This window comes from Chaetodon trifascialis, chromosome 2 (assembly GCF_039877785.1).
Source record: "Chaetodon trifascialis isolate fChaTrf1 chromosome 2, fChaTrf1.hap1, whole genome shotgun sequence".
NCBI lineage: Eukaryota > Metazoa > Chordata > Actinopteri > Chaetodontiformes > Chaetodontidae > Chaetodon > Chaetodon trifascialis.
Genome location: NC_092057.1, coordinates 7,988,667 through 8,003,407, shown reverse-complemented (window position 1 = coordinate 8,003,407; position 14,741 = coordinate 7,988,667). Strand labels below are relative to the sequence as shown.

Sequence of the window (14,741 nt, the reverse complement as noted above, 5' to 3'; positions counted from 1 at the left end):
TTTGCTGTCCCACAGCCGGCAGGAAGCTAAGTGTTGTAGCAGTGAAGTGGAGTTTGGTGACAGACACATTTACTCACACCGTGTTAATTATTGCCCACAAAAAAAAAAATGTTTTTCAGGATTTCATTGCACCCAATTACTGCAATTATTCAGTCTGTGAGCAGACGAGGTGGAAACCTTGTGTATGACTGAACTGTGCACAGCAGTGTGTTATACTGTGCTCACATTATTCCACTGAAAGTCTGAAATGTGAATTCCTGGATTTTAAACATGCATCTGCAGTGTTCTGTACAGGTCATATTTGTTATTTAAGTGAACTGAAGAAGCAGGTCACATGACATGGTTATGCTGCATCTGGGTCCAAACATGTTTCAAGAATACTTTCCACTCATGTGAAGGTGTTTGATTGGTTGTTTAACTCCAGTGTTTCCTCTGAGTCTTCTGTCAGAGTGATTCTGCCATCTGCATGCATGTGCTGCACTGTGATGCACCATTACGCTGTGACACATTAGCAAGGTATAGACTGGTTATTGATTTCTCATGAAGTGTGTGTGTGTGTGTGTGTGTGTTTGTGCTGGGAGATACTGGAAGGGCCCAACGGTGCATGGACGTCATCCTACTTCACCCTTATCCCACTTGCGGTAAGCCTTAGGAGGTGAGGCCTATACCAAACAGACAGTTAGTTATGTTCTGTAACTCTGGGTTCTATGAGTGTTGGCGCAGCCCTCGAAGCTGTCCTTTAACTAGCTGAAGAAAAGGCTGTTTTTGTTGTCCATTGTCTGATCTGAAATCTGCTGCTGACACTACAAGTCTGGTGGTTTGATATTTTCTACTCATGATGCAGCTTTTTTTTTTTTTTTTTTGCCTCTACAACACAAATCTGTGGCTGGAGGCATCATAGAGGCAAACGCCAAAGGTCAGCTTCTTTGTGACATCATCATGTTGGACAGATATCACTGTGACCTGTAATTGTAACAGTGAGTTGGTGATTCTGGTTTAGAAATGTAATCAACAACCACAGTTACTCAGTGTTTCGCATTAAACAACAAAGGTAAAAATGAAAAAGTGTGTTAGATTTGCCTGTTGCCGATATTTCATGTTTGCTGGATTAGATTTTTGTATGTTCACGTAAGAGAAAGGCGTTTGTGGTCAAAACTGTGCCTGAAGTCTGAGTTGCTTCATTCGAATTATATTTTTCCATTTTCAAGTAAATGACCGTCCTGAGGTTTGTCCAGGATCACAGTCATGATTCTGCTCTATCACATCAAACCAAACAAAAAACGATTTTTAACAGCTAAAAATTTAATTATGGCAGCCTCCTTTGCATACAGTTACCTTTGCACTGAGGAGGTCAATGCATTCATTCAGCTGGATCTTCACATCTGTATGGACTGTGGGAAGCTTATATGCTCAGCACGACATTAAGCCTTAAAGACTGAACTTGGCTCAAAGGTTTTAGTAAAACAGACCACAAATCTAAATAGTTTCAGCTGAAAATCAGGAATGAATGTGAACGTCAGTGTCTGTACTGTAGTTTTAGATGACTAGTTTCTCCTTCCCTATATTACCTCTGCAAACCATGGTTTTAAAGTCAGATTGAGTTCCATGTACGGGCATCCTGTCAAAGCCCACCGCAGCCTGACCTCATCTATTTACTGTACAACAGCTTTCTAATGAGCGATTTTACTGTGAATTTCATTAGCTCTACTTCTTACTTTGAAAACAATGAGCAAATGATTATTACAGCAACTTACACATGTAGTGGTTGAAAAACAACACGCATCTGTTGAGTTTTCAGTTTGTTCATTTCTCTATTGATTTAGTCAGGAAGTGAAATTATCATCAAAAGCATAAAACCTGCATTGACACCAAGACAAAGGCACATTTCATCACTAAAATATCTTTGAAGTTTTCTCAGAACATGCTGCAGCTGCATGATGCTAACTGAGCTGTGTCTGACGGGGGCTGGAATACTTCTTCTTCTCCCTCTTTAAAAACAGTAGCATGCATGAATGAGCAAGCTGGAGGGTGACCTGAACATCTGCAACCCATAACGAGCGCTCACACTCTCTTTTCCATGGCTGTGACTGACGCCAGCAGGATGTAAAGTCTCCAAAGCTGGATATCCACTCATGAGGCTCTTTTTGAACAAATCTCTTGCTTCAGGGATTTTTACTGCTGGTAGTGTAAGTAGCTCCTTTCTCCCTTGATCCTTCTTCGGCCTCTTCAGAGTGGGTTTTTATATCAGTAAAGATAAGTCATATTTCTTAGTTTTGTTCATGGTGAATGATATGAATTTGATTTAGTGGGGATTTCTCAAAGTCTGCCTGCTGTTGGCTCTGATGGATGCCTCCACCAACAGTAGAAAAAGGACTGGGTGAAGTTTCAGTATCATCAGTAACATTCATTAGTAACATCTTTGAGTGTTTTCCTCTTTTGAGCTTTTGGTTTCCTCCTGTATGAGCAACTATGAAACAACAGCAGCATCTCTCTAATAGTTCACCGGTTTAATCATAAAAAAAATAGTTCTGCTTGAATATGGATTGCAGCATCTGTCTGGGTTTACATGGACTTCAGCTGTTTGTTCTGTTGTAAAACTCCGGGCTGCTTTAAAACAGGTGCATGTTTCTCATTAGCTGGTTGAGGTAAAACAGTCTAATTATGTAATAACATGGAAACATCTAATCCGCTGGAGCTCAGTCCTCGCGGGGGTCATCCCCCAGACCAAGAGGTCACTCGTTTGTCAAGGATGCTGACTCCCTGTTTCCATGGCAATGAGTCAACATACTGAAGTTACTGCCATACTAGGAAACAGAAGCTCCTGTAGCGCCAAAGTAAGGCTTGATGGTGGCTGAATGTTAAAATGAAGTGGAACCAAGTGTGAAGAGAAGTGTGGGCATGGAACCAGGGGTCCAGGAGTCTGTGTGTTTTAGTAATCTGGGAGCTGCCTGAGTCATGAGGCCTTTGTGTAGTACTATAGTCAAAATGCAACAAAAACCATGTCGGGTAGTGCAACTTATGTGAGGCTTCAACAACCTTCCAGCTGTGAGTCCAGTAGTGTCGGGCCACGTGAAGCCATGCCAGATGCTGCAAGTCAAACGTTCATGAACTGTGTGTGTGCAGTGTTACAGACTAGTCAGCCAATATTTAATCTGGGAGATGTATGTATATAATGAGTAAGCCCAGGTTCTAAACTCAGTCTGTGACTCTGAAACTCAATGATTGACCTCATGAAACAATAACTGTCCTTTGTCTGTCCTGTATTGCAAAACTACACTGTCCACTCCTATAGAGCTTCTGTGATCAATAAAAGAAAATTAACCTTTCATTTGATTAAAAGTCACATCATTCAGAGGGGCGTGAAAACTGAAAAAGGTTTTCTGTCGTTGAATTTTGTGTTGACACAAATTAACTGACTGGACTCATTTCAACTGGTCTACATTTGTGATATACAGATGTACCCAGGTGTGAAATACCATAAATCAATGATCCAGTCGTTTTGGACTAAAGATGGCGATGTCACTCTTCCCACTTGACCGCTGTTTTTTCCAGTCCTGTTCAGATCGCTGTGACATTTAGGTGGATATTCACTGATCCACCCCCTGACCTTTACATCATAGACTTGAATTTGTTGTCCACATTCAAGCTTCCATTGGGAAAAACTCTTGATTTTAATGACCAAAGTGTCTTCCTCTAGCACCACCCAGGGGACAAACCTCCACCCTTTTCATCCAACTATTAAAATCATCAGTTTGTTCTGTCCAGTATGGTGACTTTGCAACAACTACAGGCCACTTGCATGATATGCTGCATATTTCCCTGAGTGGTTTAGTTCAATTATATTAGTATTAAAGACACTGATAGTGGACAAGGTCCATGGAGTCGTTGGTTGCTTATTTCCTCAACAAACAACTCATTCAGTCACTTGATTTTGTAGTGGTTATGGTTAGGGTAAGGCTCCAGGAAATGAATGTAAGTCTATGTAATGTCCCCACAAGTGATAGAAACACAACGTGTGTGTGTGTGTGTGTGTGTGTGTGTGTGTGTGTGTGTGTGTGTGTGTGTGTGTGTGTGTGTGTGTGTGTGTGTGTGTGTGTGTGTCTGTTTGTGTATGTGTGTTTGTGTTTGCAGTGTTGCAAACATCTCATCTGTTTACTAAATGGCTGAAATGAAGAAGTAAGTTATAAACACTTTGAAAAGAGAAGTTATTAAGTTTAAAACTACATCTTTTTTCAAATCTAGCAGGAGGTGAATTTATTTACGTATACTTATGTTGGTCTACAGTGTTATGGCACCACCTTGTGGTGGATGTAGGTAATGACGTGTTTCAGAGTAGAAAGGCTCATGGTGGCAGTAAAATCTACATGTTCTGGGTTCCCTGCTGTTTTCCAGACTCCTTGAACGTCCTTTGTTCTGAACCCTGGTCTTTAGATTTAACACTGTGTCAGCACTAACACGTCAATATTGCATTTTACAGTTTCCTATGAAGCTATGATGGCATAATTTTCTGTTCATATCCATATTCTAACCTTAAAACAGCTGGATTTCATGTCAGTTTTTGCTAAAATGATTCACTGGATGGAAAAACAGCTGTTTTGTATTGGATCATTTAATAAAAATCCTTTTCTATTAGTGATTTTGACGCCAGAGTACTTAGGGAGCCATTTGATTAACCGTTGATTTAATTTAACTTGGGTAACAAAACAAACACTGTCTTTGAGTGAGGGATTGGAGTATTTGTACTATGTATAAAACAAATAGTCTCACAGATTTTGTTCTTAAATGGAAATGCTGACAGCCTTTGCAGTGCTGATATTTGTTGCAGTGTTAGCCGAGAACAGAGGAGGGAAAGAAACCTCACTGTATAAACAGGAGTTCGGAAAACAGCCACCCAATTGTTTTGCTTATGCTCTTGGATGTGAATACTGTTCTCCCCTTGATATTACATACCATTCCATTTAGAGCGATGGCAGCACTGATGCAACTGCCAAAGCAAAGCTGCACTTCCTATTGGGGATAGGAAGAACTTAGACAATTACATGGTAGTTAGAAATATTAAAAAGTGTACCAATGCAGCAATATCTTGATCTGAACAATGAAAACTTGAATGAAAAGGACTTGTAGTCATAATTGAGAGGTGTTTATGTAGATATGTGCTGAAATGTCAAATAATGTTATAATCCAACATTAAAGGGTGAAAGGGCTCTTTGGCCTGAAGCTGTTCATCTTTGTCTCAATGAAGGTATTATTGGGGACATCCAGGACACTGTGAAACAGCGTTAGAGATGGAACCAGAAGCCGAAGATCAAGACAACAATGATAACTTGGTCCCTTGGTCAGGTTCAGATGGTTCCCAGGAACTGTGTGTCTCTGAGTCCTTGGCAGAGTCCTACTATGAAGATGAGGCCAGTGATACAGAGTATCCCTTAGACCCTCAGCCTGCTCATATCCCAAAGTCTGACCTCACGTCCCCAGAACGCCACCAATCACAAGATTGGGAATCTGCAGGTGAACAACAGTCCGTGCCTGAATTTAGTGGAAGTGAAGAGGATGTTTCATACCAAGAAGAGGAGGACATCTACCTGAGTGAATCAAGAGAGTCCATTCCAGAATCTCCTCACATCCAACCCTCACCAACATCATTGTCTCCACACCCACAGCGGCCTGAATCTGAGCCTCAAGCTGGACAGATATCAAGGCCTCGTTCCCAGTCATCTTCTTCCTCTCTTGGCTGTGCTGCTGATATGACCCTGGCCTTGACCCTGACCACAGAACAACCCCTGGGAGCCAGTAATAGCCAGGGCCCAGGCACTGGGAACAGGAGGGTTGAATCCTCAGAGGAAGGAGGGAGTAGTGAAGCACCTCCTGCTTCTGTCTTCTTTGGAATTTCAGGCGAGGGTGCTGAGCAGGCAGAGAAGTGGAACTCTGAGTCTGACACAGATCTGTGCAGACCGGACAGTCACAGGGCAAGGCACACACGTAAGTACCTATCTTCTACCCTCACTTGTTTCTGTGGATGTATGAAGCTAGGAGTGCAAACTGTACAGCATGGAGTAAATGTTTTTTCTAAATTCAAAGTATTCAGGATTTATTCATAGATCAGACAGTATTTGTGTGCTTTAAATGCAGCCTGAAGCATGAATGAACTTTCATAATAACTTTAAATTACACTTTCTGCCAGTAATCATTAGAGGTGTTATTTGACTTAATAAAACTTGGTAAAAACTTGTGCAAAGCAGAATGGATGCTGGTTATTTTCATGCTGCAACGTGGGGTCTGTTTGACGTGGACTTAGAGGGAGAATTCCCATGACTTTAATAGTCAGTGCAGGATAAGAATAAATTATGACCATATGATGAGGCTGGCAGAAACAAATTTGACAGACACCAGCATGTGTCACCCTGGCCTGTTACCCGATACCTTTTCCAATCGTAAGACTTGACTGTAATGGAAAGTGAGCTGATCACTTTTCTTCCCACATGAACCCCCCGAAGTTAGCTGTAAGTAAATATGATGCTTTTATTAGTGTGCTTGCTTCAGCAGGGGCAACTCCAACAGTCCTCTTACTTGTTTTTTGGGTTCTTGGTTCAGATAATATTAATAATAATATAATGATGGTTGGTTTCATCTGCAAACTCAGATCAAAGTACTTTATCCAACAAACCCCTCAAATGTTAAGCAAATGTAATTGCACATCTCTCCATAGTCAGTTGACTGATCACTGATTACTTAAACACTGTAGTATCATAAATTTCCACTGACAAAATACCAGAATAATCATATTTGCTTACTGTTAAATTGCAGACTTGTTTATTTTCATCTCCCTCACCACCCTCCCTCTCTCTCTCTCTCTCTTCCTTATTCTCAGGGCTCAGTCACATCGAGAGCCAATCAGAAAGACAGGTCAAGGAGAACAAATCTAAATGTAAGCGAATTGCTCGGCTTCTAACAGATGCACCCAACCCTCAAAATAAGGGGGCCTTGCTCTTTAAGAAACGCCGCCAGAGGGTCAAGAAGTATACTCTTGTGAGTTACGGGACTGGTGATAACGAGCCTGACTGCGAAGACCAAATAGAAACTGAAGAAGTCAGATCAGCTGGGTATAATTTTGTGGCAACAAGTGAATCAGAGTTAGAGGAGGAGTACTCTATTTGTCGCCAGCAGCATAATTTGAGTCTTAATTGGGGAAGTGTTCGAGAAATGGAAGCGCTACCAGAAACAAAAGGGAAGGGCGTTTTGATGTTCGCTCAACGCCGCCAACGGATGGATGAAATCGTGTCAGAGCGTGAAGAGCTGAGGAGTAAAGCAATACCTGTGGAGACATTAACAGAAAGTTCAGAGGCACAGAATGTTTATGACACTAAGGAAATGTATGTGCATACTGATCAGGCTAACTACATGGATGTAAATCTTAAACAGCATGTAGAATACCAAGAAAATATCGAACACATGAACCACCTATCCAACATGTCAAGACCCTTGGTGCCAAACAGAACTGCAAAGCCTTTCCAAGGATTTCAAGATGGCACGGCAGCTGCTGTCATGCCTGTTGGCGTCACTCCAGTGACAAAGAAGCATGAGCCGAGATTCAGAGTACCTGTGCTTATTAATACTAACCCAGAGGTTTGGTCCCCAACTGGAGACATCATAGCCTCAAGAGACGAGCGAATATCCGTGCCAGCAATCAAGACCGTCATCCTACCAGAGTCCAAACGGAAAGTCTCTAACAAAGAGCCATCCATGCAGGCGCAAAATCTTTGCCTTCAAAGCAAAGGGGAAAGGAGGTCTTACATTGAGTCAGAGGAGGACTGTTTTAGTCTCGGTGCTGAAGCTTGCAACTTCATGCAACCCAGAACAATAAAACTCAAGAATCCCCCTCCAGTTGCCCCAAAACCTACCATCAACCCAACCTGCCCACCTTGGATGAGAAGGAGCCCCTCTGGTGAGCCCTATATTCCACCAAGAAGTCCGGTTTCACAACCCTCTCACAGTCCTGTGGGGCCTCGTAGTCAGCATTACTTAGAGCAGCAAGATTGGGCTCAGCCTCAACAGATGGCCAACCATTGGGCACCAGATCAAACTCAGGCAACACTTCAAACACATGCCAATGCCTGGGCTCCAGTCAACTCCTCTTCTCAGCTTCATCTTCAGCCAACCACAAATAGCTGGAGTCAACAGCCACCACGATCCCCTGTGAGTATACCTGCCTGCAGTCCTACTTACAGCCCACATTACCCGCCCTCATCACCAAGGAATAGGTCAGAGAGTGCTCCACACTCAGTTGCCTCTTGCCCTCCACAAGCAGGAAAGTCATACATCCACGCATCAAAAGCATCACAGGCTTCTCCAAAGGGCCGAGTCTCAGACAGAGGTACTAATCGAGCTGGTGATGGTCCAACTATGGCGGGAAAAGGTGCAGAGTTGTTTGCCAAAAGACAGTCCCGCATGGAGAAGTTTGTTGTTGATGCTGAAACAGTGCAAGCTAACAAAACAAGATCCTCATCCCCAGTCTCATCCCTCCCTGGCCATTGGAGGTATTCTTCCAATGTTCGTGCCCCTCCTCCTTTATCATACAATCCCCTACTTGCTCCTTTCTACCCTCCATCAGCAACCAAACAACCCCCATCCACAAGCCCCAAAATCAAGCCAAAGACCAAAGAGAAACCTAAAGCAGCCCCAAAGCAACTCAACACCTTAGATATTATGAAACATCAGCCCTATCATTTGGACTCATCATTGTTCAAGTATGATGCAGTCCCTGAGGCCAAAAGCCCCAACCCCAAACCAACTCCAGTGTCAAAGTTTGAGGTTACCAAAAGCCTTAAACTTAGATCTGCCCCTTCTCATTCTACTTATAATGCCTCTGGGCTGGCTGTTCAAAGTGAGGCAGAAGTCCCTGCTAAGTCTCCTGTATCGGTAAGTTCCCAAAATTCTTCTGCCCGCCAAAACACAGGATCAGCTGAGCCTCTTGCAACTGACAAGCACTTGGATGAAAAGCACACTGTCACACCTGCAGCTCATCACATAACCAACGAGCAAGCACCAAGCGCCCGACCTGCAAGCACATCCTCCCAACAGTCATCTATTGGTGACAGCATAGCTTCAGCTTATTCTCCTGCATCTCTTATTGCTAGGGGCGCACGTCAAATGGCACCTTGGCCAAAATTTTCCGCTAAGAAGCCAGTGGTGACAGGCGCACATTGGAGGCCTGTTGCCATGCTTCATTAGGTCTAATACTTTGTATGGTCATGCTTCGGTGTAATAAACACTGAGATGATAGAACAAGATTACATCTGCAACTCGGTAGCATCGGAAATCTCTTCCTTGAGAGGTGGTAATATAGAGACTTTTGCACTGTTTGAATGTAGGACACATCCCAAATCATTTACAGTGTGCAGCTATGAGGATATATTTAGCTGGCAATGAAAGGAACGCAAGAGAAGGCGGTTGAATTTACAGCAAAGCTAGATTTAAAATTTTAACTCAGTGGAATATAAAGTAAAATAAACATCTTAGCACATCACATCATCTTCCTCAAACCTGGGAGGTGAATGTGTGCTTGAAAAAGGAAATGTGAGACTACAAGATGTTGAGTGACTCTCAGGAAGTGCTGTTACATGTGCAGTAATGTGTGCAGAGAGCCTTCAGCCGAGGTCTCTCCTTTGTTTTTCTTCAGTTATTTTTTTGTAAGAAATAAGATTAAATGCATGACATTGATTTTTGTCAGTTACCATTATGCCAAAAACTACACACATTAAGATTTATGAATATGTTGATTTGATAAATTAAGATTTGAGTTTAAGACATACAGACGTAACAGTAACTCCCTTTAACAATCGTTTTAATCATTTCGTGTCTGGGGACAAACTGTCGATGCACTTCTGTTTTTGGATGCATACAATTTGCATTTCCTTCAGTCTCATTCCAAATGTTTAAGGCATCACAACAGCTAAAGGCATTAACGCTCGTTGTGATCATTAACTCCTGATGACTTTAAGTGTTTTTTATGTGGATTTATTCAGTCATGGCCAGTTGTTTAACTGTCAGTAAAGTCGTCTGATGTTCTGTATCCTCATCCTTGATGTCAAACATGAGCAAGTTATCACAGAGATTTGATTATTCCAGCATTGATTCACATTACCAGTCTCAACTCGAAATGAAAACAGGAAACAGTTGTCTTGATTGTCTTCATGTCTCTGTCTTTCAAACATATCACTGTTTATTGCACTTCTTGTACTCAGCACAATCATGCTATTAAATTTCTCTTTCCTTCTTCTGTGTGTCGTGAGCTTCTCTTTTCCTGAACTGCTGCTGATGTTTCACCCACATTTCCTCCTTTATTCTCTCACTGCCTCACACGTTCACATGGAATCTATTCACACTTCACCTTCAGCAAGTTTAACTGTGCTAAACTGTTGAACACTGGTGTAAACTGCTGAAGGTTGACACTGTCACTGATCAGAATGACTTTATGTTTCAGCTTGACTGCATCATCTTTGCTTGTCTTCTCAGCGTTTCCATCAGTCCACCTTCAGCTCTGAACACATGAAAAGTTTGGAACTATGATCTTGGCCTTCAAAAGATTTTGACGGTGCTGATAGTCTCCTGAAAGGAAATCAACCCTGAAGCAGAATTTACATTTATATATACTTTCGTCAGTATCACAGTAAAAACTATGTCCGTTGTTATACTTTGGCTCAGTAGTTCCTATAGCCCATTCGTGAATCACTCAAGGTGAACGATCCCCTTAAACACAACACCATGACCCTGAGTGACAGATATTTTAGCATGGTGTCGTCTTTGCTGCAGAAAGTTTCTTCATTTCAGTACTGGCTCATGTTATGCTCCTCATTTAGACGACATGGTTGAAAAGAAATGTAACATTAGATTACATGACTTCCTCAGGACTGAACTGTTCTTGTGTTGTTGTTGAGTATAACTTTCAACTGGATTTAAGAGGATTTATTGGCAGAAATTGAATATAAAAGTTATACATATGTCCACCATATTGCACTGCCATGTTTCTATAGTAGCCCAGAGGGGACAACCCAAACACTGGCTCTAGAGTTTTGTGGGCACCGCAGGTTATCCGACATGCTTGGACAGGAGGGGCATTTGGCGTGTTGCAATCTGGAATGTCACCACTAGATGGCACTAAATCCCCCACACTGGTCCTTTAAAGCAGTTTCCAGGCCTGCTCTTGTCCCTCAGTGTTGAACTTGAAACTTGGTTGCTTTGACTGATTTAAACCAAGAGGAACAACCAACACGAACACAACACATGAATGTTTGTATCATACTTTAGCTGCTAAAGGCTGCTGAGTAGATGAGCTAATAATTAGCCTGAATGGCAGAAAAGAAAACCTTTGCTTAGTTGGTGTCCCTGAATAGTTTAGGTTGCAACAGTAATGGCTACACAGGCTGAGATCATTTTTCAAATACAATTCAAATATTAAAGAATTACACTTATTTGGCTGATTGGAGGTTTTGTCAGTGTGGAACAAATGAAACCTTTAAAACTTTTAAAATGTTCTGTTTCAGGGTGGATTTCCCCTTTAAGCACATGAATCAAAGACGGGTTGGCACAGACATTGTTCCAAGCAAAGTTTCATCATGTTTTAAATGTCTTTAACGCAGTAAAAAAGTCACCGTACTTGTTCCAAGTTTCTTGAACCAACAGCAGGTAAGTTATTAAATATTCACTTATTTTAAATATTTGTTAATGTCTCAAATGCTGCTTCAAGACATTTACATTAGATCCTCTCCAGATGCTTACATCACTCAAACCTGTTTGAATTCAGGGTTTGCAGTGTGTAGTTCAGAGGGATGTTGGCCACACAGTGACAAAAAAGTAGAAGATTAAGATGCAAAATAATCGATTTATTCCATGTGCAAAAGGATCAAAGGACCATCATTAGCCAAGCGTCTGGAGACATGAGGAGGCTGTCAGACAGCAGTGACCATCAGGAGGCAGGAGGTCGAGTCAGATGGTATTTTTATAGCCCAAAATCACAAATCACACTTTACTTCAGGGACTTGAGGTCAGAGGCTGACGACGGTCCTTTTATCAAAACGTTCACTCTTTTGCCACATTTTTTCACTCTGTCACTTTTTGCACATGGAACAAATTCATTCTTTTCCATCCAACATGCTTCTCCTTTTCTGTCACTGTGTGGGCATTTTGGGACAAGAAAGTGGAAATTTATTTTAGCAAAATGCTGAATAATTTGTTCGCACCCATTTGTTCTCTAAAGTTTGTCATTTGATTTTAAACATGAACTAGAACATTATTATTGGTCCAGACTACCATGAAGCCAGAGGGTGGCAGCAAAGTCTGCACAGCCGTCACAATGCTCTGCTAACATGTGCTTTTCTTTCAGGGATTTGGCAGAAATCGCTCCCTGAGTCTGCCCAAGCGCCTCAGTTCAGTGCCTTCTCCAGGTCTTCTGTCGCCTGTGAGCACACCTGGAATCCACTCACCATTTCTGCCCACGCAGAGGCAAACGTCCTTTCAAGAAAAGGTCTACAAGCCACTGTCGCCATGGGAGGCGGCATCCAGAAGCCCCATCGGTTCAGTGGATGAGGCCTTCGTGTTTCATGGCCTCTCGTCATCTGTCGCCTCCAACGTCAAAGCTGCAGGACGCTGCAGATCTCTGCCAGAGCCTCCAGAGGAATGGAAGCGCAGGGTCTCTCTGGATTCTGCACCTGTCACTTTGGGCCATTACCATGCAGCCCCAGCTTTTCAGGCGCCGTCCATGAGCAGGACATTTTCACCTGAGAAGCCAACCTTCTACGGGCCTCCCTTCAGACCCGCCCAGCCCCTGAAGCTCCCCAGCAGGGCCGGCGTCGGATATGTGGGTCAAGGCTCTGGTCCACAGTATTCTCCCTTACATAGTGCAGTCCAGAGGAGCTAAGACCACTAAGAGGAGGCCAGACATACACCAGATAAAGAGAAATGTAGATTTCTATTAGCAGAAATGACGCACGGTGTAGGAGATCATGAAGTCTGTTGAACATGAAAGACAAAAAGGTTCATTTTCACCCAGAGGCAGAATGAGTGTGAAGTGTCTGAGACTGAGGATTATTTTAGACAACTTATTTTATCTTAAACTGTTAATGGAAGGCACAAAAAGTCACTATCCACACTTGGTTATTTGGTTTGAAGGGCACGACATCCTCCGTTATCTGCTGTGCTGTGTCTCGCTGAGCATGATGGGAGTTTTTATGTATGTGACAGCGTGATCATGTCAGAGTAGTTATGTTGTAGTTTGTTTGTGTGTTTTCCAGATTGATTTAGGACAGAAGTGGACCACTGTAGTCATGAAAGGTGTGATGGGAGCTGAAGTGATGAAGGAAACGTGGCAGGTCGTTTCAGAGTTTCACTGAAAACGTTTGACATTTTGAAGTAGTTGGTTCTGAATACGTGTTTGCTGAAAAACTTCGAGAAGTCTCTGTGTGACTCTCAGTGTCTTTGCTGTAGCTTTACACTCACTGTGTCTTTGTGATCACTTCCAGATGTTTTAATCTGGCTTCTCTCACCGTTGCTGCAGCACGAGTGTTGCATCGTAACATTGAGCTCATTTTGATGTGACGGTACGGTTTGAAGCTTTTCTTTGCTGTGTGTCAGGAGGAATAAAGAAACCACAGACACTTTGGATCACACTGTGTGGAGTTGCCTCTGCTGCTGATGAAGCCGTGTTTCTTTCCTATCAAGCCAAATGTTTGAAGCGTTTTGTTTGGTGATTTGTAAAATGACGTTTTTTTTGCACCTTTGAAACACAAACTGAAAAATTAAAAGACATGAAAAGGCTTTCAGGCTTCAAAGTGTTTTTTTTTGTGCCTTTGATTCTGTGATTGATTCCACTGATTTCATGCCGTAACTCAAAAAACATCAGTTTTAGTGCAGATGAACTTGATTTTGAGTCAGTCTATGATTTTGAGTTATATTTATTATTTATTCAAACATAATGTGGCATCTGTTAAACGACCAGGAACTTTCATTTTGTGTTGGTTTTGGCGGCCCCTGTGGACAGAAGCGGTAGTGTTTGTGCTGCCTGCTGTCTGAAAGATCTTAATCTGGCTCACGAACATTTGTTTTGGAAGAGAGAAAGAAAGAAATCTTATTTTTAATACTGTTTTTCTTTTTTTAAACAGCTGTTTGCAGGATGCACAGCGATGAGGTGAAGATAGATAACAGCACAAAGTCATCTAAACCTTTTATAAACCTGAGTTTAGGTTAGTTAGTTTAGGTTTAGGACAGCAGATTTGGCTCCTTGGTGATTTATTCCTTCATGATAATGATAAACATATGATGTGAGATATATCAGCCGGCTGAACAATAATAACATAACATAAATTCATCATAAGTGCGGCATGTATTTCATACTAAAATGGACATATTACATACCCGTCATGGAGGAAAAAGGCCAATTCAGGGTTCATATCTGAGTCTTTCAAATCCTGTAACTCATGTCATTTGTTGATTGACTGACCAAGGTCGACCGGTCCTTTCGGCCGCACTCTGTCACCGACTCTTTTAGCTTTTTTTGTTCTTCAGTCGATTATTTTCCTTCTCTCTTTGCTGATTCTCACCTGCTGTCCACCATTACCACAAAATACCATGTCAAAAACAACTTTCTGAGGGAAAAGTCTCCTCCTGCTGCTTTTTATCTGGCTAACGGAGGCTAACAGAGTTCTTCCGGTGTGCGTCCCGTCAGCCGTTGGTGTGGTTTTGAAGGGGAA

General features: G+C 42.2%; 1 protein-coding gene across 3 annotated transcripts; it reads left to right on the top strand.

Annotated features, from left to right (window-relative positions):
• Positions 1-2,083: 2,083 nt before the first annotated feature.
• Positions 2,084-13,275, top strand: synpo2b (synaptopodin 2b). 3 transcript variants are annotated; one of them, XM_070983259.1, is made up of 3 exons: positions 2,084-2,181; positions 5,243-5,979; positions 6,869-9,228. In XM_070983259.1, the coding sequence occupies exons 2-3, from the start codon at positions 5,286-5,288 to the stop codon at positions 9,226-9,228; spliced, it is 3,054 nt and encodes a 1,017-aa protein (XP_070839360.1). In that variant the 5' UTR covers positions 2,084-2,181; positions 5,243-5,285. The 3 variants fall into 3 exon arrangements, with proteins under 3 accessions (XP_070839360.1, XP_070839352.1, XP_070839368.1); XM_070983251.1 differs by having other exon boundaries at positions 2,104-2,186; XM_070983267.1 differs by lacking the exons at positions 2,084-2,181; positions 5,243-5,979 and adding an exon at positions 12,380-13,275 and having other exon boundaries at positions 7,097-8,193.
• Positions 13,276-14,741: the final 1,466 nt, after the last annotated feature.

Coding starts and splice junctions, on each gene's coding strand:
- synpo2b (XM_070983259.1), top strand. CDS start 5,286: ATGGAACCAGAAGCCGAAGATCAAGACAACAATGATAACTTGGTCCCT. Junction 5,980..6,868: donor TCACAGGGCAAGGCACACAC/GTAAGTACCTAT, acceptor CCTTATTCTCAG/GGCTCAGTCACATCGAGAGC.